This window comes from Coffea arabica, chromosome 11e (genome assembly GCF_036785885.1).
Source record: "Coffea arabica cultivar ET-39 chromosome 11e, Coffea Arabica ET-39 HiFi, whole genome shotgun sequence".
NCBI classification, from domain to species: Eukaryota; Viridiplantae; Streptophyta; class Magnoliopsida; order Gentianales; family Rubiaceae; genus Coffea; species Coffea arabica.
In genome coordinates, this window is record NC_092331.1 from 51701051 (window position 1) to 51728092 (window position 27042).

The 27042-nt window shown below is 34.4% G+C and overlaps 3 protein-coding genes and 1 long non-coding RNA gene across 4 annotated transcripts; 2 read left to right on the plus strand and 2 right to left on the minus strand.

Moving 5' to 3' along the window:
• The first annotated feature begins 1873 nt into the window (after window positions 1–1873).
• LOC113718464 (uncharacterized) lies at window positions 1874–2329 on the plus strand. The gene has a single exon (XM_027243366.1). The coding sequence runs from the start codon at window positions 1874–1876 to the stop codon at window positions 2327–2329; it is 456 nt and encodes a 151-aa protein (XP_027099167.1).
• Window positions 2330–9232: 6903 nt separating this feature from the next.
• LOC113717860 (tyrosine decarboxylase 1-like) lies at window positions 9233–10802 on the plus strand. The gene has a single exon (XM_027242698.2). The coding sequence runs from the start codon at window positions 9233–9235 to the stop codon at window positions 10757–10759; it is 1527 nt and encodes a 508-aa protein (XP_027098499.2). The 3' UTR covers window positions 10760–10802.
• A 4746-nt stretch (window positions 10803–15548) lies between these two features.
• On the minus strand, window positions 15549–16148 carry LOC113718465 (NAC domain-containing protein 83-like). Its single transcript, XM_027243367.2, has one exon. The coding sequence runs from the start codon at window positions 16146–16148 to the stop codon at window positions 15549–15551; it is 600 nt and encodes a 199-aa protein (XP_027099168.2).
• Window positions 16149–25642: 9494 nt separating this feature from the next.
• On the minus strand, window positions 25643–25958 carry LOC140021781 (uncharacterized). Its single transcript, XR_011825760.1, has 2 exons — window positions 25837–25958; window positions 25643–25710 (listed from the first exon to the last, which is right to left on the minus strand). It is a non-coding gene; the product is annotated as an uncharacterized lncRNA (long non-coding RNA).
• Window positions 25959–27042: the final 1084 nt, after the last annotated feature.

Consider the following 27042-nt stretch of genomic DNA (forward strand, 5'->3'; position numbering starts at 1 on the left):
TGAAAACCTTGCAATGCCACTTCTGAGGTGCTTCCATCATTTTAGCACTCTTTTTACTTGTATTAAAACTTTTGATTCATAATGAAGATTATCACTAAATCTATTCATCAATATTTCCATTCCCCATGCACATACACAAACAATATATCTAACAAATCCTATTGTAGTAAATTAATTACTCTACAAAGCACCACCACAACCTAACTTTCCTTGCTTTTCTTACCGACTAAACAACTCTTTCGTACCTACCCAACGTAATAGTTTTGCTGAAAATTCACTGCTGACTGCGAGGCTCTCTTCCATGGGAACACTTAGGCACTCACCAATTTCTTCTCGTTTTGGCCACTACATCTAACAAATCCTATTGTAGTACATTAATTACTCCTCTCACACTCCAATTTTCCAGACTAATACCCATTATACGAAATTAAGAAATTCCAGCTACCTGACGCACAGCGTCAGGGCAAAAAAACTAGTATTATGTATAAAATGTCCAATCAAGTAAGATTTCCCCAATTAACTCGTACGGTAAGATGGCATAGTTACTTGAAGCATGCATTTAGCATAGAAGACTACTCGACATTAAGGCTTACACGTTGACCAAATTAATCTGTGGACAATAAGTACCTAAATGGTAAGAAGGAGAGGGGGGAGGGTTTGAGGTGGAGGATGTCGGCAATTGTTCTTTATGAGTTGTGACAAAATAAGCATCAAAACTGTTTTTCCAAGGGTATCAACCTATTGGAACAAACGGCCAAAGGGCCTCAAGCTTTAGGCGGGAGTTGAGAACTCATAATGTGGTCTTCAAAGGGAGACTCAGCTTTATATCACCAAGTAATTTGGCTTTAAGTTGATATTTGTTGGATCAAGAATGATAAAAATGATGATATTGTTCACATTGCAGTTCTTTGAGAAAATTTTTTATATTTTTTATGAATATATTTTTTGATCACTTTTTACTTTATATATATCAAATTATTATAATATTTTTTTTATAAAAACTCCAAAAATAATAATTTAAACGAATCTATCAAATGAACAATCAAAACTAAACTATCAAATGACTTAAAACATGTGCTAGATAGAAAAAGCACGTGCCGCTTTCGTGTCCATGCAGGAAGTGGTGGCATGAAGTTCAGATTTTGTCGGATGGCGCCAGGGGGGCAGAGGGGGGCCATGGCCCCCTAAGTTTTGAGAATTTTAATTCATAATACGTAATATGTGTGTAAAATAAAATTGGCCCCCCCTAAATTTTTTTAATTTTAATTTATATTATGAGAGTTGATATATATATATATATATATATATATATATATATATATAGTCATCTTTGAATGGAATGGCTTGCAAGCTTTAATTTGCCATGAATGTCCATATGCCTATTACATTCATTGTTTGGCTCATAGGCTTCAACTTGCTTTAGTAGCAGTTTCTAGAGAAGTAGCTTGTTCACCAATTCTTCTCCAATTTAGTTTTCATTATCAACATTATTACTGCATCTAACAAACATAATGATGAATTAAAGGAGGCTCAAGCAATTGAAGTTGTTACTAAGATTGCTAATGGTGAACTTGAAACTGGAAGGGAGCTTAATCAAATTGGTACTTTAAAACGAGCTGGAGATACTCGTTGGGGTTCTCATTTAGATTCTATTTCTAGTTTACTGAAAATGTTCAATGCTACTTGTGTGGTTTTAAGTAACATTGCAGTAGATGGAGGTTCATACTCTTAACGTGGAGATGCAAATTTTGCTTTGAATCAGTTGTTATCCTTTCAGTTTGTTTTCACTTTGCATCTTATGAAAGACATTATGGAAATTACTCATCTTCTTTGTATAGCATTACAACATAGATCTCAAAATATTTTGAATGCAATGCATCTTGTCTCAAGCACAACAAAGCTACTGAAGAATTTTCGAGATTTGGGATGGGATGATTTCTTGGTGAAAGTTAAATTATTTTGTGAGCAACATCAAATTGATATCCCATGTATGAATGCTCAATATATTGCAAGACGTGGTAGATCTCGAAGTCATTATGATGAGATTAGTGTGGAGCATTATTATCGAGTGGATATATTTCTTGCAACAATTGATTATCAATTGCAAGAGTTACATAGCAGGTTTAATGATTATACCGTGGAATTGCTTATTTTGAGCACTGCTTTAGATCCTAGAAATGGATTTATGCTGTTCAAGATTGATGATATTTGTAAACTTGCAGAGAAGTTCTATCCGAATGATTTTATGGAGCAAGAACTAGTACGTCTAAGAATAGAACTTCAACATTTTGAACTCGACATTCCAAATCATCCTGAATTGCAAGAATGATCTGGTATTAATGAGTTATGTCAAGGCTTGGTGAATACAAGAAAATCAGTGATATATCCTGTTATTGATAGATTGATTAGACTTGTTCTTACTCTTCCTGTATCAACTGCAACTTCAGAGTGGGCATTTTCAATTATGAAAATAATCAAGACAAAGTTCCAAAATAAGATGGAAGATAATTTCTTGAATGATTGTCTAACTGTGTATATAGAAAAGGAAGTTGCTGAAAAATTTAGTAGTGATTCAAACATAGATGAATTTAGTTCTATGAAAGAGCGTAGAGCTCAATTTACTTCTAAGAAAAGATGTTGAAATTTCAAAGTATGCTAACATAACTTTTATCTTTTTTTAATTGAAAATAGTTACATTTATATTACAAGGTTCTATATATATATATATATATATATATATATATATTGCATAGGTGACATATTGGAGAGCATCTTCTCATAATGTGCAAATTGGATGGTTTGTGATATTATAAGATATTTAATCAAAAGTTATCTTTTTTGTTAATTTTTGTTATGACTGTACCATATATTTATGAATAGACATACCTTTATAATTAAATTTAATATTTGATATTTTTAGATGTCATATATTTAAATAGAAGGAAATTATTTTGAACATAATATATTAAGATAATTTTATTAGGAAAAAATTTTGGCCCCCCCAAAAAAAAAATCCTAGCTCCGTCACTGCGCTAATAGCTTTCAGGCCACAAATATTTAGGTACAAAAAATTGACTTGTATATCTTAAATGATTAAAATAGACACATACGACCGAGACATATATCTACATGACATCAAACGGAAAAAACTGTTGTACTGAGAAACTGACTGTCTATCCCTAAGCGAAATTAAGCAAACACTAAATGGAGTTGATTGACTTGTTCATCTTGTCTGAAAGAAGTTCAGCTCGAGTCTCGTTGTCAATAATCTCTCATTGATAGATGTTCTTTTTTTTTAATTCTTTTTTTTTAAGTGTAAGCAGAAGGACTCGAATCCGAGATCTCTTGCTTACACTCCCTCCCCCAATACCATCCAACCCATCCCTCCCCTCTCATTGATAGATGTTCTGTAAAAATCACTGTAAGTTACTGAATATACGTCGGCAGCATTTTCTAATTTTAGAATTGAATTGAATGACAAAATAAGAAAAATTATAAATAAAAAGTTATGAATTCAAAACCTTTCACTTAAAAAAAACTTTAAAATAGTATAACCTTCTCTTGGTCTAAACTTTTTTCGGTAAAAGCAAAAAATATATATAAAATAAATTAAGCAAACAATGCAGTCTACAAATAACAAAACTCTCTGTGCCTCCACTTCCTGTACGTATGGTACATGCATGTTGGTATACGTGTTTTCTTATTTGACACATAATGCATCTCGTGAATTCTGACACTGCATTCGACAGATAGCCAATGTACCTGAACAAAGTGTTAAGGATAGCTGTAGGCTAACAATTAGGCTACGTCGTTGTTACATCAATAGTGCATGTATAACACTGTAAGACGACATTTGAATCAAGGGTTGGACCAAAACGAAGTGGTGGTGACCCACGGTTTTCAACTTTTCGCAGAGGAAGAAGAAATCACAGGCTAAACACAGAAACGGGGGCAATAACTCTTGAAGAAAATCCCCAGTCAGTCTCTCTGATCTGATGCCTCCTTCAGTCTCAGAGCTGCAACATTTGACTCATTGCTCAGGCGATTTTGGGAGAGTAGGGACTGAGAAGTGAAGATGATTTTTAGAGATTTTAATAGGATTAGGCTCCTCTCCGTTAATTGGAGAGGATTTTCTCTCAATTACACCCGAATAAATATAATGTGTTTGGATAGGAGATTATTTGAAATAATTATTATAACATTTTTTGTGATGTGATGTATGTGAGATAAAAAAAATAATTGAAAAGATAAAAAAGTGTGTTGGAAATTGTATTTCTGATGTAAGCAAATAATTTCTAGTCATTATTTGGCTATCCAAACACAATTATAACATTATTTTGAAAATCAAAATTTTCCGTATTGTATATTTCTAGTTGTTTAAAGTATATACAAAAATTGAAATTGAATTGATTACATTTTACATTGGATCAAATTTTACAATTTTAGTCACAATTTTGACTCTTTTTATACCGTCAAAATGTTTTGTATAAATTACATGACAAAATATTCATTTTTAAGTATACTGATCTTCTTGTGGAAATAAAATTATTGATACAAACAGATTGTTGTAAAAATAGTTAATTGTGAAAATATTAAAAAATAGATAGATAAATGGAGAGAAAGGTAATAAATAGAGTGGATCTCACCCCCTATTTAATATGGTGGAGGAGTTAGATATAATTTCTAGCGGGAGCAAAAACCAAATTACAGTTCCCTTCAATTAGGACGTAATAAAAATATTCACATACCATAAAATGATAGTCAAATTCTCAATCTTTCTGTCTCTCTCTGTTTTTTTTTTTTTTTGGTCAAACTTGAATGCACCATTAAAACAATGAATTTCCTCAAAGATTATCATGTTTGGCATTTTATAACATTCATATTTACAGCTCAATGAAAAGGCGAGAGATGATTGAGGTGATCAAAGGAGGAGAAAGAAGATTGGGTGAGAGATCGAGAAGAGAGCTACTGTTTTTGTGCAGCAGAAGAAGATCTAGATAACAGTTAAGTAGATAATTGCTTTATAAGTAAATTAACCAAAAAAAAAGTACCTCTTGTTTTACTGAAAACTGTCTGTACAAATCGTTTAATTATTGAGCAATAAACTATAACAAGTTCCAATGGAACTATGTGATTTTGGAAAATTTTTGGATTTTTTATCCAATTATATGAAGTTACAAAAACAGCTATAGTGGGGGCAAAATAAAATGTTTTCAAAATTATAGCGGTAATAGTCAAATTTTCACTGCCTCGCACTAAATGTTCCCACTAATTTGATGCTTGAGAGTAGAAAATTCGCAGTTAGACAATCAATTGGGTACATTCTCTTTGTGTCCTTAAATTGTAGACTTGCTTCTACTTTAGTCTTTAAACTTCAATTTCAAACACTTTACTTCCTAAAATATGAAATTCTATCCCATTTTAATCCTTAAACTTCAATTTTGACCACTTTAACCTCTAAAGTATTAAACTCGTCCCACTTTAGTTCTCAAATATTGAGCATCACTTGCCTAACAATTTAAATTTTAAACATCTCTTACCTACTATTCCGTTAGTTGTGATACTCTGGTGAGAAGGATTTCATTTTTTAGGCTGTAAAGTGTTTGAACTTGAAATTTAAAGGACTAAAATGGGATGAATTCATACTGTAAAGGGCAAAGTATCTAAAATTGAATTTTAACGACCCAAGTAGGAGGGCATCTATAATATAAGGGTCCAAAATAAAATTTATCCAATTCAATTCTACCCTAATTTCATGTCAGAATGACTAACATTACCTCATAGGCTTAGTTTTAATATATCTCCTCAACTAAAATCAACTTTGTGAGTTTCAGTCCCAAGACACTAATTTTAGCACAGTTTTTTCTTACAGTTACTGAATAAACACCTGTCCTTGAACCACATGATGTTTGAAATATAAATGAGCAAACTAAAGGGGTTGAAATGGAAACAAGGCTCAGGTTTGAGATTTGAGAATGACCCATTTTTAAAAGATCTAATGAAAAATATATCTAGAAATGTTCCTAAATGTTGCTTGAAAATTATCAACTAAAAGTGAAGTAATAATTAAAAAAAAAAAATCAAGGCCAATAAGGCCTTAGACTAATAATTAAAGTTGAGACTCTAAAACTTTAAGGTCTTGGGTACTGGCCCTCCCTCTTTCTCCCCCCGACTTCTTAAATCCCCCTCCCCCCCCCCTTTTCCTTTACTTAAAAAAATATTACTCAAAGTTTGAATTCATTTTATTTACACTTTTCATGAGAAAATTACACACCAGTTGGGAGAAAATGATTATTAGTTTGGCTTACAAATTAAGAGTGAATTTATATATGAGTGTGTATACTATCACGGATAATTACATGAAATATATGTACAATTAAAATTTTTAATTCAAATTTAAATTAGTTATCATTTAGCCAAACTTAATAGTGTGTTAGTGTATAGAAGATTAATCCACATAATAAGTCAGTTATCTTGCTTAAGAACGTGCTCAATGACTTCTTTCTTTCCTTTTTTTTTTTTTTTCAATCCCCTTCTTCATTTGGTGCTTTCTCTTTTGGCACAGTGCCAACTTTGCCGACTGCCGAGTGCCGACCGACAAAAGCAGGCTGAGGTGAACAATTTGAAGTCCACGAATTTGCCCAAAGTTCAAACTTGTTAATTGGTCCCAGGCACCCAACCCCTGTGTTCCGCGGAGAGAGGTTCTGATATATGTAGTCTGGTGCTAACATAAGATATAATATTCAAATTTCGCCTCATAATTTAGACATGATTTGTATGCGTATCACTCCTTTGCTAGGATATTAGATTCATACTATAAAGTTAAAGATATTATTTGAGATCATTAAAACCTATTTAAAACATTCTATATGGTACGGAAATAGTTACATTGACAGCAAATCTTGTGTCTGTTCTACCTTTTTTTTTTTTTTTTTTTTCTTTTTTGAATTTTGGACGGAGTAAAGACGCGTTTGTTCCATTTACAACTTATCAAGTTTATTAATGATCGTAAAAAATGTGGTATACCATTTTACTACAATAGTTTTTGCTATTTGCAAGTCTTCTGTTACATTCAAAAGTGTAAGATTTTTGTTACACTCCTTGGTGTAGGGGTGGCAATTTTCGACACGACCTGAAAACACGACACGAACCTAACACGAAATTAATGGCCTTGGGTTGAGGTTTCGGGAATTCGGGTCAGAATCGGGTTGGACCCGATGAACCCGAAAAGAAAACAGGTCGATTTCGGGTCAACCCATAGTGACCTGATATGACCCGATATGACCCGTTTACGAATTAAAAATAATTTAATAAACATACAAATAATTTTATCTAACTAAACTAAGTTATTCTTTTTTTCAAAGGCATTAATTACTTAATCCTAAATGAATTTATTTAATTTGTGTGAAGTTGAAATTATTATATTTGGACAAATAATATATTATATTATTTTTTACTTTTATACTGTTTTAATTTATTTTATATTTTGTTTGGGATAAAACACTTTTACGGTGTTTAATTTATTTTAGATTTGGTTTGGAATTATTTATTTAAATTTTTATTACTTGATTATGTAATTAGTTTTGTGAGAAATTGATTTTATTAGAAATTATAGTGATAAATTAATAAATTAATATTAAGTTTCGGGTCATTTCGGGTCGACCCGTCAACCTGAAATTTTCGGGTTCGGGTCAGCATACCTGACCCGTCACGGGTTGGCGGGTCGGGTTCGGGTCAACAGATTTTCTGACGGGTTGACCCGAACCCGACCCGCCAACCTGATTTGGACCCGAATTGCCACCCCTACCTTGGTGTAGTAAACTAGCAATGGAAGTCGTAGTTAGTTTTGAATTTTATTAACTTTTTTCTTTTTGGTATAAATCATGCATAGTTAATTTTATGATTTATGACTAATTCTATTTGAGTCTAATCGAATCTCTTGCAGAAGGAAATTTTCCCAACATTATTCTTTTCATATTTATGAATTTTGAACTCAAGATCTTACGATTAAAAAAAATGCAAGTCGCTTCCACTAATTCCGCTCTATCCAAATTGTTTTGAACTCAAGATCTCATGTTTGAGGAATTTTGTCAATGTCCGCTTTTTGGTGTAAACAGGGAAATCCATATAGGCCCCAGCTTTGATGGGCGAATCCGGTACATTTTGTGGGCATGGTGTTGTCGTACGACAAAAACTTTTTCATTTTTTCTTGGTGGGGTGAGGAGACCTTTTCTTTTTTGTCCTTTTAAGTAGGTCACTCTGAAGTGGCATAATTTGAGCCATAAATCGAAATTATCCCAAACAATCAATGCAAGTACCAAAATCCATAATGAAGTCCTAGCCATTTAACAATTTGTACCTCAAATTGAGAAAAATGACATTAGAGGCAAAATGAAATGAGGAAAGAGTAAAAATATGATATGCATGCTTTGATACGTAAAAATATGTTTCACTACTTGATTTTTTGTTTGAAAAACTACCCATCTTTGTAAATTTACTCCACATTAGCAACCCGAAACCAATAATAATAATAATAATAATAATTAGGGCTGTATAGCTCATCTCCATTGTTCTTTGCCGATCTCAACCCTTGATATATACTTCATCATACATGTCTCTCATCTAAAGCTATATTGATAGAAGTTGGAAACTCGAGGTAAACAAACACCCAAAAGACAAAGAAGTAGAGCGATTTGATGCTTATTATTTTTTTTTCCGACGCAGGGGTGTCCTGATCTTATGGACTAGACTAATCCCCTACGATTGGCAGAGTCCTGTCCAAGAATACCAACACGTTACCAACAAGGGTTGAAGTGAGAATCTGCGCACACACTTAATTAGACTAAGCACGAGAGTTAACAGTTGGGGGCGGGATTTGATGCTTATTGGAATGACGAATAATTGTACTAGCAAAAGCTAATGATGAAGACGTACGGATCAACAAAACCAGCAAATCTTTTGGAATTAGGGCTAAACTTGCCCCGCCTGATTTGTGTTATTCGTGGTCCTCCCTTTGGTTGCATTTGACCAAGGAAGAATTGATTTTTTTTTTTTTTAATTTTACGTGAAACAAGTTTAACATTTTTCGTGTGAACAATATAATGTGGAACAAAACAAAACAAGTTTTTGCTTTGACAAGACTTCCAACTATTGTCCTATAAATCTGTTACTAGGAACTAGGAAGTGGCACAACTTGCTTGCAACTCGAATTCAAAGCATCAAACCTTCTAACATGGGAAGTTTCAACATCCATCCTGATTTCCAAAATGAATTCTCCTATGCCACGAGTCCTCTAGATCCTGAAGAATTCAGAAGGCAAGGCCACATGGTCATAGACTACCTGGCTGATTATTACCAAAATATTGAAAAATATCCAGTTCGAAGCCAAGTAGAGCCAAATCATCTCAAGAGTCATTTGCCTGATTCAGCTCCATATAACCCTGAACCCATTGAAAATATCCTTCGTGATCTGCAAAAGCATATCATTCCAGGGCTTACTCATTGGCAAAGCCCTAGCCATTTTGCTCTTTTCCCATGTGCTACTAGCACTGCCGGATTCCTTGGGGAAGTGCTCAGCACAGGTTTTAATGTTGTCGGTTTTAACTGGATATCATCCCCAGCCGCGACAGAGTTAGAGAATATTGTCATGGATTGGTTTGGAAAATTGCTAAAGCTTCCAGGTTCCTTCCTATTTAGTGGTGGTGGTGGAGGAGTTCTACAGGGAACAACCTGTGAAGCCATGTTATCCACCCTTGCTGCTGCTAGAGATCAAATGTTGAGAAAAATTGGGAGGAATAATATTGGAAAGTTGGTTGTTTATCTGTCTGATCAAGCACATTTTTCTTTCCAAAAAGCGGCCCAAATTGCTGGCATAAATCCCAGTAATTTCCGAGTCATTTCCACCACAAAGGATGATGAGTTTAGCCTTTGTCCAAATTCTGTACGTTCTGCAATTATTGCGGATGTTGAAGGTGGACTAGTCCCCTTGTACTTGTGTGCTACAGTTGGGACTACTTTATCAACTGCTGTTGATCCACTGGGACCAATATGCAACATTGCTGAGGAATATGACATGTGGGTTCATGTTGATGCTGCATATGCAGGAAGTGCTTGTATTTGCCCAGAATTTCGCCATTTTCTTGATGGAGTTGAGGGTGCAAATTCCTTTAGCCTTAATGCACACAAATGGTTCTTTTCTTCCCTGGATTGCTGCTGCCTTTGGGTGAAGGACCCGAGTGCACTTATAAAGGCTTTGTCCACAAAGCCTGAAATATTGAGGAACCAGGCGACCGATTCCAAGCAAGTTGTGGATTACAAAGATTGGCAGATAAGTTTGAGCAGGAGATTCAGAGCCTTGAAACTTTGGCTTGTACTAAGAAGTTATGGCGTGGTTAATCTTCAAAAATTCATAAGGGGCCATGTCAATATGGCTGAACATTTTGAACAGCTAGTGGCCATGAACAAAAGGTTTGAAATTGTTGTCCCTAGGAAATTTTCTCTGGTTTGCTTCAGGATTTCTCCATCAGCAATGAATCAGAATTGCAAGATATTGAGTACTGAAGAAGATGTGAACCTAATTAATCAAAAACTTGTTGAGTCCTTGAACGCTTCTGGCCATGTTTACATGACTCATGGTGTAATTGGAGGAATCTATTTTATCAGGTTTGCTATTGGGGGTCCCCTTACGGACTATAGGCATGTGGACATGGCATGGACTTTAATAAAGGACCATGCAGATGCCTTGCTGAAGGCCTTCTGAATATTTTGTGCTTTAGCATCACTATTTCTCTTATTATAGCACTAGAGACTGTTTGAATTTCCTTTTTTGTTAGAAAAAAAAAGGGAAAATATATGTTAAGTTTCATATTGTACGCATTAATTAGGATTTGAGTGAATCTCTCTTTAAGCCAGATTTGAGTGAATCTCTCTTTAAGCCAGATTTGAACAATTTGAAGTATGCAGTGCATAATTTCAATATAGAAAAATTAATATATGTAACTTTGTTTAGTGTATATATATATGACATCATATTTGCCACCAAGAACCATACGGAACTAGCTATATCACATCTTTCTAGTGTATGCCCTTCTAGACCAGTTCCCAAACACGTCAGACATAAATAGAGCAAGCATCTTATGAAGCCTCGCAACCCTCTACAACTAATAATGGATTAATAGTAAAAGTGCGCACCTTAAAATTATGATATAGAAAAGAAGTAAATTGATCTAGTATATAGATTAATCTTCCTTTATTTGGTCCCAAACTCTTTTTACTGATTTGCTGGTGGTATTTTTCATATTATGAATCGGATACTAGCATATATTTTATGTCCTTAGCGGCCAATGTGAGGACACAAGGAATCTCAACGACATTTATGCTTGCTATTGCCAACAATACAATCTAGCTATTCACAGTTATTAAACCAATGGTTATGAAAATTCTCTCACTATGCTAAAATTGCTCAAATAACAGCAAAGATTAAGCTAGCAATTCCAGATTTCTGCTGCCAATTCAAGAGCTATGATTTGCAGTTATAGCATTAACTAGGAAGGAATTGTGGCACTATAAATAACAGGAAAAATTAATCCAAAATTGCAGAAACAATGTATTTTCAAAACATTAATTCGTTCTATCATTAGTCTACTATTAGTTCTTCCTGTTATCTCGCGAGTCCCCATCAATTCTTCATTTTGTCCCCCAGGTCCTGATCAAACCACAAGTCTGCAAGATTGCAGGGCATCTTGGAACCATTCATTTGTCACTGAAATTGGTTGTGCATACATATTGTAATGCTACTTCCGGTTGGACTGATCCATCATCTTCTTGCAATATCCCATTCAATAGAGCGGTAAATTGTACCATCTCATCTTCCAATCCAAAACCATCACCAATCCCACCCATCAAATTCGCGGATTGAGCACCCTCAAGGGACGCATGTTGTGAGGCCCCAGTCAATTCTTAAGTTTGATATTAGGGTTTTTCAGTATTTTGTGCGGTTGATTGGGGTTTTAGGGTTAAGAAGGAAACTCTAATCTCGGTTAAGATTGAAAACCCTAACTTTGCTTATGATTAAACCCTAGTTTATGTGTTATTTGTAGGTTCAAGTTATAGTTCATGTTTGGTATTCTAGTGTGTGTTTTGGCACAAATAAAAATAGGATTCGTTTTAGTTTACAAAGGTTTAGCAAGTTTGAATTGGTTAGCAAACCTTAGATTAGTAAACCTTTAGTGTTATAATTTATTAAAAAGCTTAAGTTGGGTTTAAAAATCCTAATTTTGCCAATGTTATAAAAGTTGTTGTTTGATTGTTGTATTATGGAGAAAGAATGTTTAAGTATAGGTGATTAAAATAAGAAAGTGATTAGTGAAGTAATGAAGTGTGATTACATGTTTTAGAGTAGATTAAGTTATGACCTATGGAGTTAATTGAAACATTATCAAATGTTTGAGGGCAAGAGTAGAATAAAAGCTAAGTTGAAGTGCAAGGGTTACAAAGCAAATAAAGCACTTTTATGTGATTGGTTAGCCTAACAATTATCTTCTAGTGTCTTTGACTATTTATTACCTTAGAATTGTAGGATAATCACAAGACAAAACAAAACAAAACTTGGAGAGAAAGAGAGAGAGGAGAGCCGAGATTTAGAGAGTGAAGAAAGGAAAGAAACTCTTCAAGTTCTTCGTTTTCTAGCCTTTCATCTTGCCTTTGAAGCTTGAGGGAACAACTTAGAAGCTTGATTGTTGAAGTTTGATCATCTACCAAACTCATTTGAAGGTATGTCATCTTCTTTGAAAGAAAAATTTTGGGGTTTCTAATCTTTAAGCTATGAAAGTGATGTATTTTGTTGTGATTATGGATTTGTATGGTGGAATTGATGTTTATATTGAAATTTCATGTTTTAATTATGATGATGATGTTGCTGAAATTTTGATTAAGCTTATGAAAGAATTAGGGTTTCATGCTAAATAAGTTAATTAGCTTTAATTTTGTGCTATGAAGATTGTAGTGGTTGTGTTTGATGATTGGTTTCTTTGGGTTGATGAGTTGGTGGTACAAAAACTGATTTGGGTTAAGAAACCCTAGGCTTTCTTAGGTAGTTTAGCTTGGCTAATGTTTAGTTGATTAGGGTTTGGTTAGTTGGGTGTTAGATCAAGTTCCTTAGTGCAAATGAAATTAGGTTAGGGATTATGGTTCGTGTTTGGTAATTTTGTGGTAAAATAAGGAGAGAATTTCGGACCATTAATAGACCTTTTAGAAGCTGGTATACGTGTGTTTCATTGATAGGAATTTGGTTGGAAACTTGTATAAGAACCATAGAAACGGACCGTGCGGTTGCGGCGCGCAAAAACCGGCAAATCTGGAAAACTTGGGCAGTTCAGCATCCGAACTTTGGCTTCATTTTTCTTGATGTTATGTACAGATTCAGAAGTTCCTCAAAACATGAAAGTTGTAGCCTCATAAGTCCTGAATATGCCTGTAAAATTTCAGGTTAAACGGATTAGTGTATCCTGAGTTATAGACAAAACACTCATGCCTGTTTTGAACATTGGTTTGTGCTGCGTTTTGAAGTCAGCCTCTGACCGTGCATTTTTCCATTTTGATTCGGTATGATCTGGGTGTCAACTCCTTCATAAGAAATATAGATCTTGATTTTGGCTTCGAAACGGTATAAAGTGCGTCGAAATCCGAGTTCCGTAGCTCCTGTTATGACCAAAACAAGATCGATCGTCAGAACTGCCTTGAATCTGGACAGTTCTGACGGGTACTTTGACACTCAACTTTCGTTCTGTTCTGAATGGATTCAGGTCTTGGCCAAAACATCAAAGTTTTAGCCTTATGTCTCAGATTTCTAATGCCTTTGGAATTTCCTGATTTGGATTTGTGAGGTGGGAGTTATGGTCCAACAAACATACCCTGTTCGTTACTCTAGAGTGTGAATTCCTGGAACGGTTTTCTGTACTTTCGACCTATTTCCGTTTAGATCCGGATTGAGGTGTCTTCATGAAAACTGTAACCCTTCCTCTTAGCTTCGTAACGGTACCTGATGTACCTTGATCCGACACTCGTAGCTTCAATTAGGCTCAAAACAATTTTGACAGCAAAGCGATTAGGTTACCATTCCCGTTTCCGTATGCCGTTTCCGCACTCGTATGTGCCGATTTTGCCGTTTTTCTTGTTTTAGGCATATTAGTAGCCGTTTATGATATTATGTGACGCAATCTTCTATTTCAGACGGTAGTGAGTTAGGTGGAGCCGGTGGGGCCTACTAACTACTCCTCGCGGCACAAATTTCGAACTTTTGTTCTTTTGTTCGTTGAGTAAGTATTCAGGCCGCTCTTATGTGTTAATTGCTTATGTGTTTCGATATGTATGAAAATGGTACCTAGGCGAGGGTGTACTTTATCGCACTCGACCTAAACCCTAATTTACGCACATATTTGTACATGACATATGTATATGAATCATTTTGTAACTAAACCCCTTGAGCTTGTGGCTCGGGGTGACTTTTGAGTAAATTTTGTGAAGTTTGTGAGTTTGGGGCCCGATCTCATGACCTAGATGGACTATTCGAGTCGGTTAGGACTTGGTCGAAGTCAGTCCAACCTGGTTTGAGGTCACCAAGTTTGTGAATCTGGTTCACCGATTATGTGGACCAAGTTTGTGACCCGAGCTTGTGAACCAAGCTCAATTTCATTCGCTCGAGCAAGTTTGTGAGGTGTCTGACCAGAGAGGGTGATAAGGTGTACGGTGGGAGTACAAGTGAAGTTCTACAGACCATTATTTGTGGTCGACGGAGTGTCGGCAGGAGGTCACACATGACAAACGATCTGGCTTTGGAGCCACCTGTATCCTTATTATGTGATGTTACTTTTCTGCTTTTGCTTTACTCTTACTATGTAACTGTTGTTACGTGAAATTTACGCTTTTGCCCCTGTTTACTTACTAAGCATATAGCTTACCCCTTTCCTTTTGTTTTCCTTAGCAGGGGCCGATGCGGGGACTTTTGGCACATACACTAGTATGGTTAGGTTGCTTGTAATAGTTGGACAATTAGGATGTTTGTTTTTGTTGTGGTGGTTTGTATAAGGACCCTCCTTAGGGTCTACTCTTTGATTTTGGTTATAATTATAAGGATGTAATAGTATGAGCAGGTACTTTTGAAGAATGTAATTAGAAAACTTTTGGGGATTGTATATATTGTATACAGTGCTCTTTCGATTTATCTAGTTTTATTACTTTAGGTTTTGAGTCCTGGCGCGAGCTAGGCAGGCAGCCGGCCGATACCCTTGGGTTCGCCCTTGGGAGAAGTGGGGTCGTCACACATGTCTGTCAGAAGTTTGGCCGTCCATACCAAATAACTTATCAGACATAATTGCTTGAGGATTGATAACAAATCCCTCATAATTATTCAAAGAATTAGGCGTCTCAATTGCTCCATCCGTACTAGCTCCCATGGCCAAGTTAGCAGGAGCGTTCCCTGATGTTTCTTCTTCTACTACTCCGCTTCTTGGCATCTTACTTGGGTCTCATCTTTGTTGCACAAAACTTGGCTATGATCTCTTGCCTAAAACTTTAGGATTCTCGGTACATCTCATGGAACCAGATTGATTAACTCCTTGTTTGGCTTCTGCCACTTTTTTCACCTCAATATATTTTTCATCATCTATTGTGATTCGGCAAACAACATAATCTGTAGGGCCTATGCGATCCAACAAAGAACCAGCGAGTGAATATTCATGCATGATCCATCCACCACCTTGGGGCGAACCAGAATTCAAGACATAGCTCAACATCTTCCTCAAACCAATGATCTCTCCTCTAGAGTTGGGAATGTATTGGGCCTTAGCTTGTCCCTCCCACGTCCCGCAACCAGCGGTTCTTGCAGTCCTATTGGCACTCATCTTGGACAGCTTAGTAAACACATATGCCATTCTTTTCGTACGCTTCTTTCCACTGTCATCACATAATTCCCAACGAACATTATCATCTCCGAAAAGCTTCCAGGGAGAAGCATCAGCACCGTAGAGTATCTTCTCCGGGAAAACATCCGTTATATGCTTTTGCTGGTTTGTGTCCTTTAACCAGAGGAGGGTGATTATTTCTTCCTCTGTTGGCCTAAAATGAAACCCTATCGGACAATCTCGATCCATATATCAACAACTGCTACTAGTAAATTTCTGCAAATCCAATGTATCTCTAAACTTTACCAATCGATAAAATATAGAAATTTATTGAATCTAGTAGCTACTAGTTTATGAGTTTGCTAAAGATTTGCAAGAAAAACAATGAGAGTACCTAGATCAATATCTGAAGTCTTGACTGCTGGAAGAAAATATTTAGGGTTACGGCATTAATCTGCATGATTATATATACTGGTAGCAGGAAAAACCTATTAGACATTTGGAAACTCGAATGCGTAAAGGAGTAGTGTCCTTAATTACAACACTTTTTGTGGTTAAGGCGGTAAAGATGTTTGTTTGGGACTTAAAATTATGTTTATTTGCATGAATTTGTTAGGATCCAGGCGCGGAACCAACAACTATTGAGACATCAAGTGCACAACAATTTAATGGCAAATAAGCCATAAGTATGAAAGATAAACGACACACAATATTTAACGTCGTTCGGCTCCACCATTGAGCCTACGTCCACGAAAGAAAAACCTGTTCTTTATTATGAGAGGAAAACCTATACAAGAATACAACTTGAACTCAAGCCCAACCCTTGTATACCATCTCTCATCTCCCAAGAACCCTCTCTCACACCCCATGTATAAGGCTACATGATGTCCCTTGTGTCTGCTTGTGTGTCACACGTGTAGTAGGCTAACCCACCTATTTATAGAGAACGTTACTGTCAAAAAAGGATTTTACTTGACTACTACTTCAAGTAACTAAAACCACTTAGGAAATTAGTTACTTCCACACAAAACAAGAATTCTACCTAAAAGAAATTAAACCAATTTCCTAACAAATCTCCACCTTGGCGAAAATTTCTTTTAGCAACCATTTGCCTTCAACTACCAAATAATACTGTACCAAACTACATACCCGAATCAATACAGCCCTGACACCAAATTGATTCAATCGGCAAATGAACATGTGTAGTTGCCCCGAGTCTAACCTCCTATTGACTGGCGAGAAGGTGCCTCAATTCACCGTCTCCCTTTACAGAATTTTTTCTCACCACCACTTGCAATCCGGGATCCCCTTTTATGATCTCTAATCCTAACCATTGAGGTAACCAAGTGATAAAATCACCATACTTCTTCCCATCCTCAGGACTGTCTCGTCACGTGTGGTTTCCAAGACTCTACCTAAAACGAAAAACTCGTAACTATCAGAATTTTCTGGCGCATGGAAATTAGATCTCCTTAATTCTTTGGGACACGTGCCACACCACCCAAAAAACATAACCAAAATCTAAAATCCACCTGAATGAAATATCAACCATTGGAGGTGTGAGAAAGCCTCCACCGATTCATGTCCAAAATCAACATTGGATTTCATCTTTTCCTTGACCCTTGAATCACCTGCCTAGATTCACCGTCAAACATCTTCATACTTTTCGACTTTCCATCCTTCACCATCAATGCTTTTTGTCAAGCCATTGAAACAAGGATACCACCCATTGAATTGTTCAATTGGTGACAACTACCAATCCACTTGATCTCAATAACTAACTAGGATCCAACCATGAACTTTGCTCTATTACCCAGTCTCGTAACCAGGCTCTAATACTACTTGTTAGGATTCAGGTGCGGAACCAACAACTATTGAGACATCAAGTGCTCTGATACCAATTTGTTAGGTTCATGAGTAAGGTGTTGTGTCCCACATCGGTCCGAGAGATGGAATAAGAGCGGTTAATATGTAAGTAAAGGCTCAAGACCTAATAGTTTAAGTTTTTTGATTAGAATTGGGTTCCTAACTTACATATTGGGCTCTTTGGTAGACTCTCTCGACGTGTTTCTCCCTAACAAATTGGTATCAGAGTTTCATGTTGCAAAAACTGGGTTACTCATGGGTAAGTGGATTCTTCTCGGAGTTGGACCGATAAAAAATTCTCTTCTTGATGGTAGACCGAAGTGCCAAGAAGTTTGGTTGATGTTGGACCAGGTGTACCATGGATTTGGCAAGGGTTCCGGTTGATGTTAGACCAAGAAGTCAAGGGTTGGCAGGGGTCCAAAATATAGTTTGGATGTTAAAGAAGAGTGGGTCCATGTTTGGAAGAAGAGATGACCTTAAGCGATAAGGTGGGCTTGTGTTGAGTATTAAAGTGTGCTTGGAAAAATAAGAGTTTGTAAATTTAGGTTTAATGTGGGGGTTACTCATGAAGGGGGAGATTTGTTAGGTTCATGAGTAAGGTGTTGTGTCCCACATCGGTCCGAGAGATGGAGAAAGAGCGGTTAATATGTAACTAAGGGCTCAAGACCTAATAGCTTAAACTTTTGGATCAGAGTTGGGTTCCTAACTTACATATTGGATTCTTTGGTAGACTCTCTCAACGTGTTTCTCCCTAACAAAATTTACGTCGACTCTATCCAGAACATGCGTAGATGTGCTTGCTGGCAAAGGCTTGAATTGGGAAAAATATGAAAATCTGATGGGAGGAGAAAAAATTAACTAGAGAACTTTTATATGATACTCATAATTATTGGATTCATGTACATTATGTTCATATTAAGCACAGGAGGGAGGGTTAGATTATGTGATAAAGTGAAAGAGATTGTAAGTAAGAGATTTTGAATTCATAACCCCCCACTTACATAAAATAAATAAATTTAAAAAATGTTCATGTTAAGCATCTAAACATTGTACAATGAGCTTATTGAGAGGAGTACAAAAAAACCTTTATAAATTAATAATCTTGGGATCATATAGATTCTATTAATTTAAAGTGGTATTAATTAATAAATTAATAATTTATTAATTTATCGAGACTTGCAATTCAAAGAAATACTCATATAATTAACTAAAATTTTATTTTATTTTATAAAAATATGAATTATTCAATTAATTAAAGGAAGATAAACCTCTAAGAACATAAATCAATCTATATCTACTTGATTTGCAAGTATAATTCTAATATATTCAAGTTTAGAATAAATTTTGCTAGCATCACTGAAAATTCTACTAATGATGAAGTTGAGGATGATACAATAGATATGTAAATTTTCATTAATAAAGCATTAATAAATTTTCATAATTTCTTGTTGCAATAAGAGAATTGAAGTCCAAAATTTTTAGATGGGATCAGAAAAATTGGGAATGAGATTCAAGTAAATTTAAATTTTAAGAAAAATAACAATAATAGAATCATATTTAAGGAAATATGATATGTAATTTTAGTAAATTATTAATTTATGATATAAATGGACCAAAGAGTTTTATAAGGCTTTCAACAAATATTATTATCTTATTCTTTTACTGAAATTATTAGTTTAGCTCGTTAGTCCAAGTCAAAATCAAGAAAAATTATTATTTAATAAAGACTATTAATTTATTGAATATTACTTTATAGAGATTTTACTATTTTACAAGAAATTAAAAGCAACAGTATAGAACGTGAATTGGGAAAACATTATTGATACGCTATTCCATCAATTATGAGGAGTTGACAATCTAGATTCCCATTCGAGTAATATGAAAGGAGACATTAAAAACAATCCAAGAGCATTGGAATATCTGTGGATTTGCCAAAGTAGTTTTCCTTCTAGTTCTTCTAGGGGTAGCTAAGTGGTATCCTTATCAATTTGCAAAATGCTCATGTTTAATGTTGTTCAATTGGACAACAAAATGTAGTTTAGTTGGTAAGGCATTTCACAGTCACAAATTTGAGTCATCAAGAGAATAAGTAAAAAAGTATTATTGATCCTCTTTTAAAATAAAAGAGGTTAAATAACATATGACCCTCTTGTGATTTTGTTTATTGCCACATGACCTCTCTAATGTTTTAAAATATTCATTTCACCCCCACAATTTTATGTAAAGTGAAAATTTGATAAAAATAGTCTATAATGTCGTTTACTGAAATATTAATAGCGTCCTTACTTAAATGCTAAATCAATAAACGACTTAACTACCTTGTATAAAAGTATAGGAGGATTATGTGAATAAATATAAAAATCAAAGGGGAGTAAAATAGATATTTATATAAATCATAAAGGGGTTACATGAAGATTAAGTTTTTATTACACTTGCTTTTAGAGTGTTTTTGATATAAACGCCGTAACTAATTGTGCGCTCTGTTTATTTTTCACTTTATATAAATCATAGAGGGTTAAATGGATATTTTGAAACTTTAGGGGAGGTCATCTGGCATTATGTAAAATTACAAGGGTTTATAAGCAATTTATCCAATGAAAAAGGGAAAAAAAATGTAGTGTTCAATTGGTCTTTAACCAAAATGGAACCAATTCAAATGCTTGCACTTGGTCTTTTGTTCTTACCCCAACAAAGGCAGCCCTTAGTAGTCATGGATAGAGATAAACAATGTCACTCATTTATACTTTAAAGACTACATAAAAGGAAATTTATAAATAGTCATGGACTAACAAAAAAACTTGATTTTTTCTATTTGGAGCTATTTGTAGTTCATTCTAACCAATGCTACAGGTACTTCGAACATTGCCATCCCTGTCAAGGTGTAGTCTTACGGTTCGGTCACCACAATATCTCATGATTGGTCGAAAACCCCAAGCTAAAATTTGTACCTTGACCAACGGGCTATCTTGTTGGATGATGGCCCGAGCAACTTCTTCATTCACCCCAACCAAATTTAGCCAATCTTTCTCGAGTACTGCATTTGGCATATTATTTAAACTCCATCGAGTTATTTTGGCATAAATGTTAGTGTTATACACATTTAGAAATATGAAGATCTATGTTATGGAAAAAAATTGAGGAGGGGAAGGTGGAAAGGCAAGTGTATATATCTATACTTTCAGACTTGGACCGGGTATCGACTTGGTCAGAATCAAGGGTCGGGGGTCATTAGGTTCAATCAGATTCGATTGAGGGTTAAATCGGATGACATCATAAAATAAAAATTATTTAAAAATTAAAATATTATATTTAAAATACCTAAGATCATGTTAACATTAATCAAGGTATATTCATATATATATTTAATGTTTCAAATGTATTTAATAATAAAATAAAAAGAAATTAGAATAATCAAGGAGCAATTCTATTATTCAATGAATAGTAACAAGTTTTGAATTAAAATTATGGATTTGATTGAAAAATAACACCAAACTTTAGGACAACATTTATAAAGTATGAAATATTTGAGGTATATTAATAGCTTTTAACAACCTAAGGGTCAAAACATAATATTGAAAATGCTTTGACCCTATATCAGATGAAAGTGCTTTGACCCCACATCACACTTCCCATTTCTTCCTCTATTCCTAATGGTTGACGCATTCCATAGAGTATTTCATCTTCCTCCTTCTTTGCCATTCTGCAACTCCTTTCTTCTTCTTCTTTTTTTAATTTCATTTTCATTCTTATTTTATTAGTTATTTGTTTTCAAACCCTTGAAATATCATGCTTTTATCTATTTTCTTCAAACTTTTCTCTTGTCCACTCCTTTTTTTGCATTTTTGGGTCTTTTCTTATTTTGAATACAAGATCTAAGTATATCTTATTCTAAAAAAGGTTAAAACATTCATTTTTGATACTTGAATTGAAGTCAAAGAGCGAAAATGGATTTGCAGAGACTAGAGAGCTCACAAGGATTTGGAGTTAGAGGTCAGGAAGGGAAAAAAATTAAAAAAAAAAAGAGAATAAGAAAAACCTAATTTTTACCGGTTCTTCAGGTTTTTGATCAAACCCGGTTTTGACCGGATTTGACTAAGTCTTGACCAATCCAAGTTTTTAAGATAGTTCGGACTAGGCACTTAGCCGATTTCAGGTTCAACCGATCGGACAAGCCGGTCCGGTCTAAGTTTAAAAAGATGGGTGTAAGTGAGAAAATGAATGAAAGAACGTCTAGATGTTTGTTCACCTCCTAGACGACATGGATATGTAGATATGCAAGGTGACCTAGGCAGTGAGAAAGGCATTGTTGTACGAAAGTTCCAACTCTGCGTCTTAGTGTGTTTCAAAGAAACCGAATAGAATCTTATAATATATCACTCAAACTGTGAGCATTGAAAGAGCAAACTAATTCAAGATATAATAAACATAACGAGATTGAGAAAATAATATAGGTAATCATTATCTAATCTTATTCATTAAATTGTTGCAACATAGGAGATTTAATTTATATTTCACGTAATTGAGATAGAAATTTATATTTCATTAAAGAGTAAATTTTATATATACTGTCAGTGTTTATACTATTATGGTTGGATAGATGATACATGAAAATTTGCATATGTGTTATCTACCTACTGGTAATAGCGTATACGTGACAACATATATAACATTAGTCTTTCATTAATAGCTAGTTTTGAGCTCCTACATTGAATGGGAATAGTGTTTTACTTTTACTATTGCAAAATAAGGGGTTAGGTTTTGTATTCATAGAAATTGACATGGTATAAACCATCACAATCCTTTTATTCTTGAAGTATGTTATGGTAACTTAATTTCATTGAAAAATATCTAGTTTAGATATTTAGAAAAAAAATTCATCTATGAAACATCTAGAAATATATAGTGGGACTTCTTTCACTATAGGAACAATGGAAAATGTAAGGTCCATTTAAACTAATGTATTTTGCAGTGTTTCTAAAAACTAGTATTTTGACCCGTGCTATGCACGGGGTTATATTTCAAATCAAAATAATATTTTATATATTTATATATTGTGGTATAAAATAATAAATATATATATAGACTAAAAATTTTAAAGAAGTGTATGCTTAATATTTAAAAAAATTAATTTATAATGATTTACATGATAAAAGAATTGTTAATGCATTTAAGGAAAGGATTAGGTTGGGTAGTAAGGTAAAAAGAGTTTTCTAAAAAAAAGTCAATTTATCAATATCCGACAAAACATATTATGTTATACCCATATATCAAAACTTATAATATAAAAAAAAAATAGATTATAACCAATTTATTTTCTTCCATTTTTAGCAAAAAAAAAAATCTTTCTCCTATCTTGTGCCCCTAAAATTATTGATTGCATTTAGATTAGCATTTTTCATAAACTTTAACGTATATTTTAAAAGAAATTCTCCGTAATATGTGTTTTTAGAGTTCTCAAAATTATTAAAAATCACCATCATTTCCCTCTTCTCTTATACGCCAGCTAGTCATTAAATGCCTCCTACGACTTTCATATCTTCTATCATGGTACCACTCCCTCTATTATTATTATTTTTTTTGTCATTTCTGTCATATCCCTGTAATCCTCTTTTTTTGTCTCTACCTTCTCTGCCTATCCTTGTAACTCATATTTCTTGTAACTCATATTTTTTTTTCAACCTTTCCTGCTACTTTTTAACACCTCACCATTTTCTTCCCTCCCTCCTCCCCTTATATCTAACCTCTAAATTCATATCCCTGTGACCCAATATATTTAACTTTACCTATCATAATGAAAATATAAAATTAAAAATTAATTACAATGGTTGCAATTATTAGTATCTAAAAGTGAAAATGAAAAACTGATAATATCTATAATATCCTCAAGTACTACAATCAATATATATATATATATATGTATTAACATAGCAAATACATATTTACATATGAAGACAGCAATAAGAATACATAAAATAATTAATGATACCAAAAGTTATCCTTAGTGTTTGGGTTTTGCACTCTTATTCAATTCTAATGTCAAATTTGGGCCAGATATATATAAATTAAGTAGTATTTTAGGGTTGAATGTTCTATATCTTTCTCTTAAACTATAATATTACTTTTTTAAAAATTTTTGGTAGAATTTGTGTTGTTATTATCATTATTTTTTTTATCAAAAATGAATATTTCAAAAAAAAAATTCCACGTTAAAGGGCTAGTAGTACTTTGTTTTTTATTTAGTGATTTCATAATTTGGATTTCATGAATGGTACCATTCTTGATTTTTTTAAATCCACAACATTATTTCCTTTTTGTTTTCTGTTTAATTTTGTCTTTTTACTTACACTACAACAAAAATGACCTTTAACGGCATTTAAAAGTGTCAGTAAAGATAATCTAAGCTGACACTTTACTTTTCCTCACACCTCGGACAAGTGTTGTCCCTTCCAATGTGGGGATAGGTTCGTACTATTCAAGGTGTTAGGAAAACTATGCTATTATAGCATCTCATCTGCCAATAAAAATCCATTTTCTTAACAATGGAAAGTATCAGAATATTGTCGAAGTTGTTGAGCTATGCTGACACTTTTAACTGCCCAGAGTTTTTTTTTTAAATAAAGAAGCAACCTGATTGTGCTTCCTGCTATACATTCCGTCAATCAGATACCCAAAGGACTTGTAAAATTATCCCAAAAAATAGAATATTGTCGTAATTTAAAATCAAAAGCAAAAGCTAATGCTCAAATATCATTTATTGAACTAAAAGTCAGTAACAAGTACTAACACAGCTAATCGAAACTGGGTTACAGAGATTGGCACATAACTGGGTTATAGAGATTGGCACATAACAAGTACTATTATAGCACCTATAAACTGAGTTACAAAGATTGGCACATAACAAGTACTATTAGAGCATCCATAAACTGGGTTACAGAGATTGGCACATAACTATGAGGAATGACATGACTAGCTGCTGCAATTGGTGAACAATCACGTATTGCATTGCCTTGTGGCATGAGCCTAAAGACGAGAGATGTCCTGCAGGGCAAAGTGTACTGATCAGTTGAGAAATTTCTTCAACCTATGACATTCTTGGGCAACTATCAAATTACACTTAAGCACCAATATCTACCTTCCGCCACTAGAACGATGTGAAACCGCAGGCCTCAGACCAGCTGTAGCATGGATTAGAGCCTTGCCTGTGAGAAATAAAAGGTCCCCAAGAACAAAGCCACTATCAGCCAGGTACCAGCGGCCATTGGGGTCACAAACCTGGAAATAATAGGAAAGAACTGGTGGATAATTAATGAAGAAAAACAAAGTCTTGAAGCATTACAATTCCAAAAATGATCTAGTTGAAATGTAGAAAAAATGTATAAGCAGTTAAAAAGGAATCTAGGAAATTAGTATATATTGTTGCAACCTACCTACTGATCATTAAAAAAAAAAGTCCAAATATAGGTTACAACACCTGAAGTCCAGGAGCATCTGAGGAAATTAGCGTCAATAGCCCCTTCTCTACTTCACCATTTCGACTCTGCTTTCCACCTCCTGTAGATCCTTTTCCATTTAGTGAGTGTGTACTGGAAAAGGTTGCAACAAGCACTGATGAAGAAGCCTGTTAGCAGGCAATGGGCTATCGTCAAGCAAGTGGTTGAAAACACTGTTGATACATTCTAAATACATATAAGAAAACATTAAAGTAGACCACTAAAAGCAAGCATATATACTCTAAAAAACATGACTTCTATTTTAAGTTCAAAATAGAAGTCATCTCTAAGAAATCCCCACAAGCATCTTGATATGATAAAAAGGAATCAATCCAAGAAAATGATCAAGAAATGTAGGCCACTAACTCTCACTCCTCCTTGGCTATTTGCCCCTTCTCACTGACATAGATACCATCAAGGAACTTCCGGATATCTTTGTTCTTCACATGGCATTTCTGTCCACAATAAGAAAAGGTTGTATATTAGCTATTCAGCCAAATGAACTACATTTTAAAGACAAGTGACAAGGAACAAAACTTGTAGATTCAAATATCATAAATATGGCACAGAGTGTCTCTTACTTGGTTTATCAGGGCAGCAGATCGGGAAACAAGCTCAATGTCATTGCCATCCAACACCAATTCGTCCTTAACCTTCTCAGACCAGATAACAGTGACTTCTTCAAGCATATCCACCTTCCTCACCTGATGCAGAAAACATCACACATTACAAACTGTTTCCCTATCAGAAAACATCACATATTTTTTTGGTTCTGATCTAACATTTAAGGGACTGACTGCAAGTAATTAATTATAATTCATTACTAACATATGAAAACAAATAGAGTATATCACTCAAATATTGCAATTTGACGTCGAAATCAATTCTCATGCTTTCTTGACAAATCCAACACGGTTAGTTTATCTTCCATTTTAGAGATAATTTCAGAAATCTCTCTTTAAGGTTTCTAACAACTCCTTCAGCTTTAAGTTTGATCATCCTTTAGGTATTATTAAACTTACATTATACGCAAGAAAGATATATGTATATGTATAATCCTCTCTCTCTCTGTCTCTGTCTCCGTCTGTTGTGATTTAAGCAGCGGACTTTTGTGCATACCAAACACATAACTAAACTTACAACCAATTTATTAGCCAACTCCTGACTTTGGATGGCTAATAAATTAAATTAAAGAGTTCCAATGGTAGCAGCAATCAGTTGAATTGAAGCTGTCACAAAATGATCGAAGCAGGTTTTGATAACTACCCCTTCCATAACTAAAGGAAAAATATCCAAGAGCCTACCAATACCTTAGTAACACTTGTACAAATAGCCACTTAACAAGACTACAAAAGAGTCCTTGCCTTGATAACAGAGGCTTATCTCTTTCTTTATTTTAATGCCTTCTCTCTGTCAAACATTGTCTCAATTGCAACATTCTTTCCCTACATTTCTTATCCACTTCGATTTGATAACAAATTTAATTTGTGATCATGTCATTGTCATGCATCATCATTGTAGGAAGACCTTTCATATATTGGCTTTAATTCTTCTTTTAAGCCTATAGATTATCGCTGACACGAATAGAAAAATACCTTGTCCGCTGCTAGATGTTAGGAGTACATAATATAGATGCAGACTTCCCAATGGCTTCTCGTCACTCATCAGGATAACATTAACAAACTACCACTAAGGACCGATGTTGTCTTAGTCGTGTGCACTTTGGAATCTTTTACAGCATCAATACTATCTTCTACTTTGGAATCTTTTTTCAGATGCCAACACCA

What these genes read in the sequence shown, in the direction of transcription:
- LOC113718464 (XM_027243366.1), top strand. Translation starts at nt 1,874, where the DNA reads ATGCATCTTGTCTCAAGCACAACAAAGCTACTGAAGAATTTTCGAGAT.
- LOC113717860 (XM_027242698.2), top strand. Translation starts at nt 9,233, where the DNA reads ATGGGAAGTTTCAACATCCATCCTGATTTCCAAAATGAATTCTCCTAT.
- LOC113718465 (XM_027243367.2), bottom strand. Translation starts at nt 16,148, where the DNA reads ATGGATCGAGATTGTCCGATAGGGTTTCATTTTAGGCCAACAGAGGAA.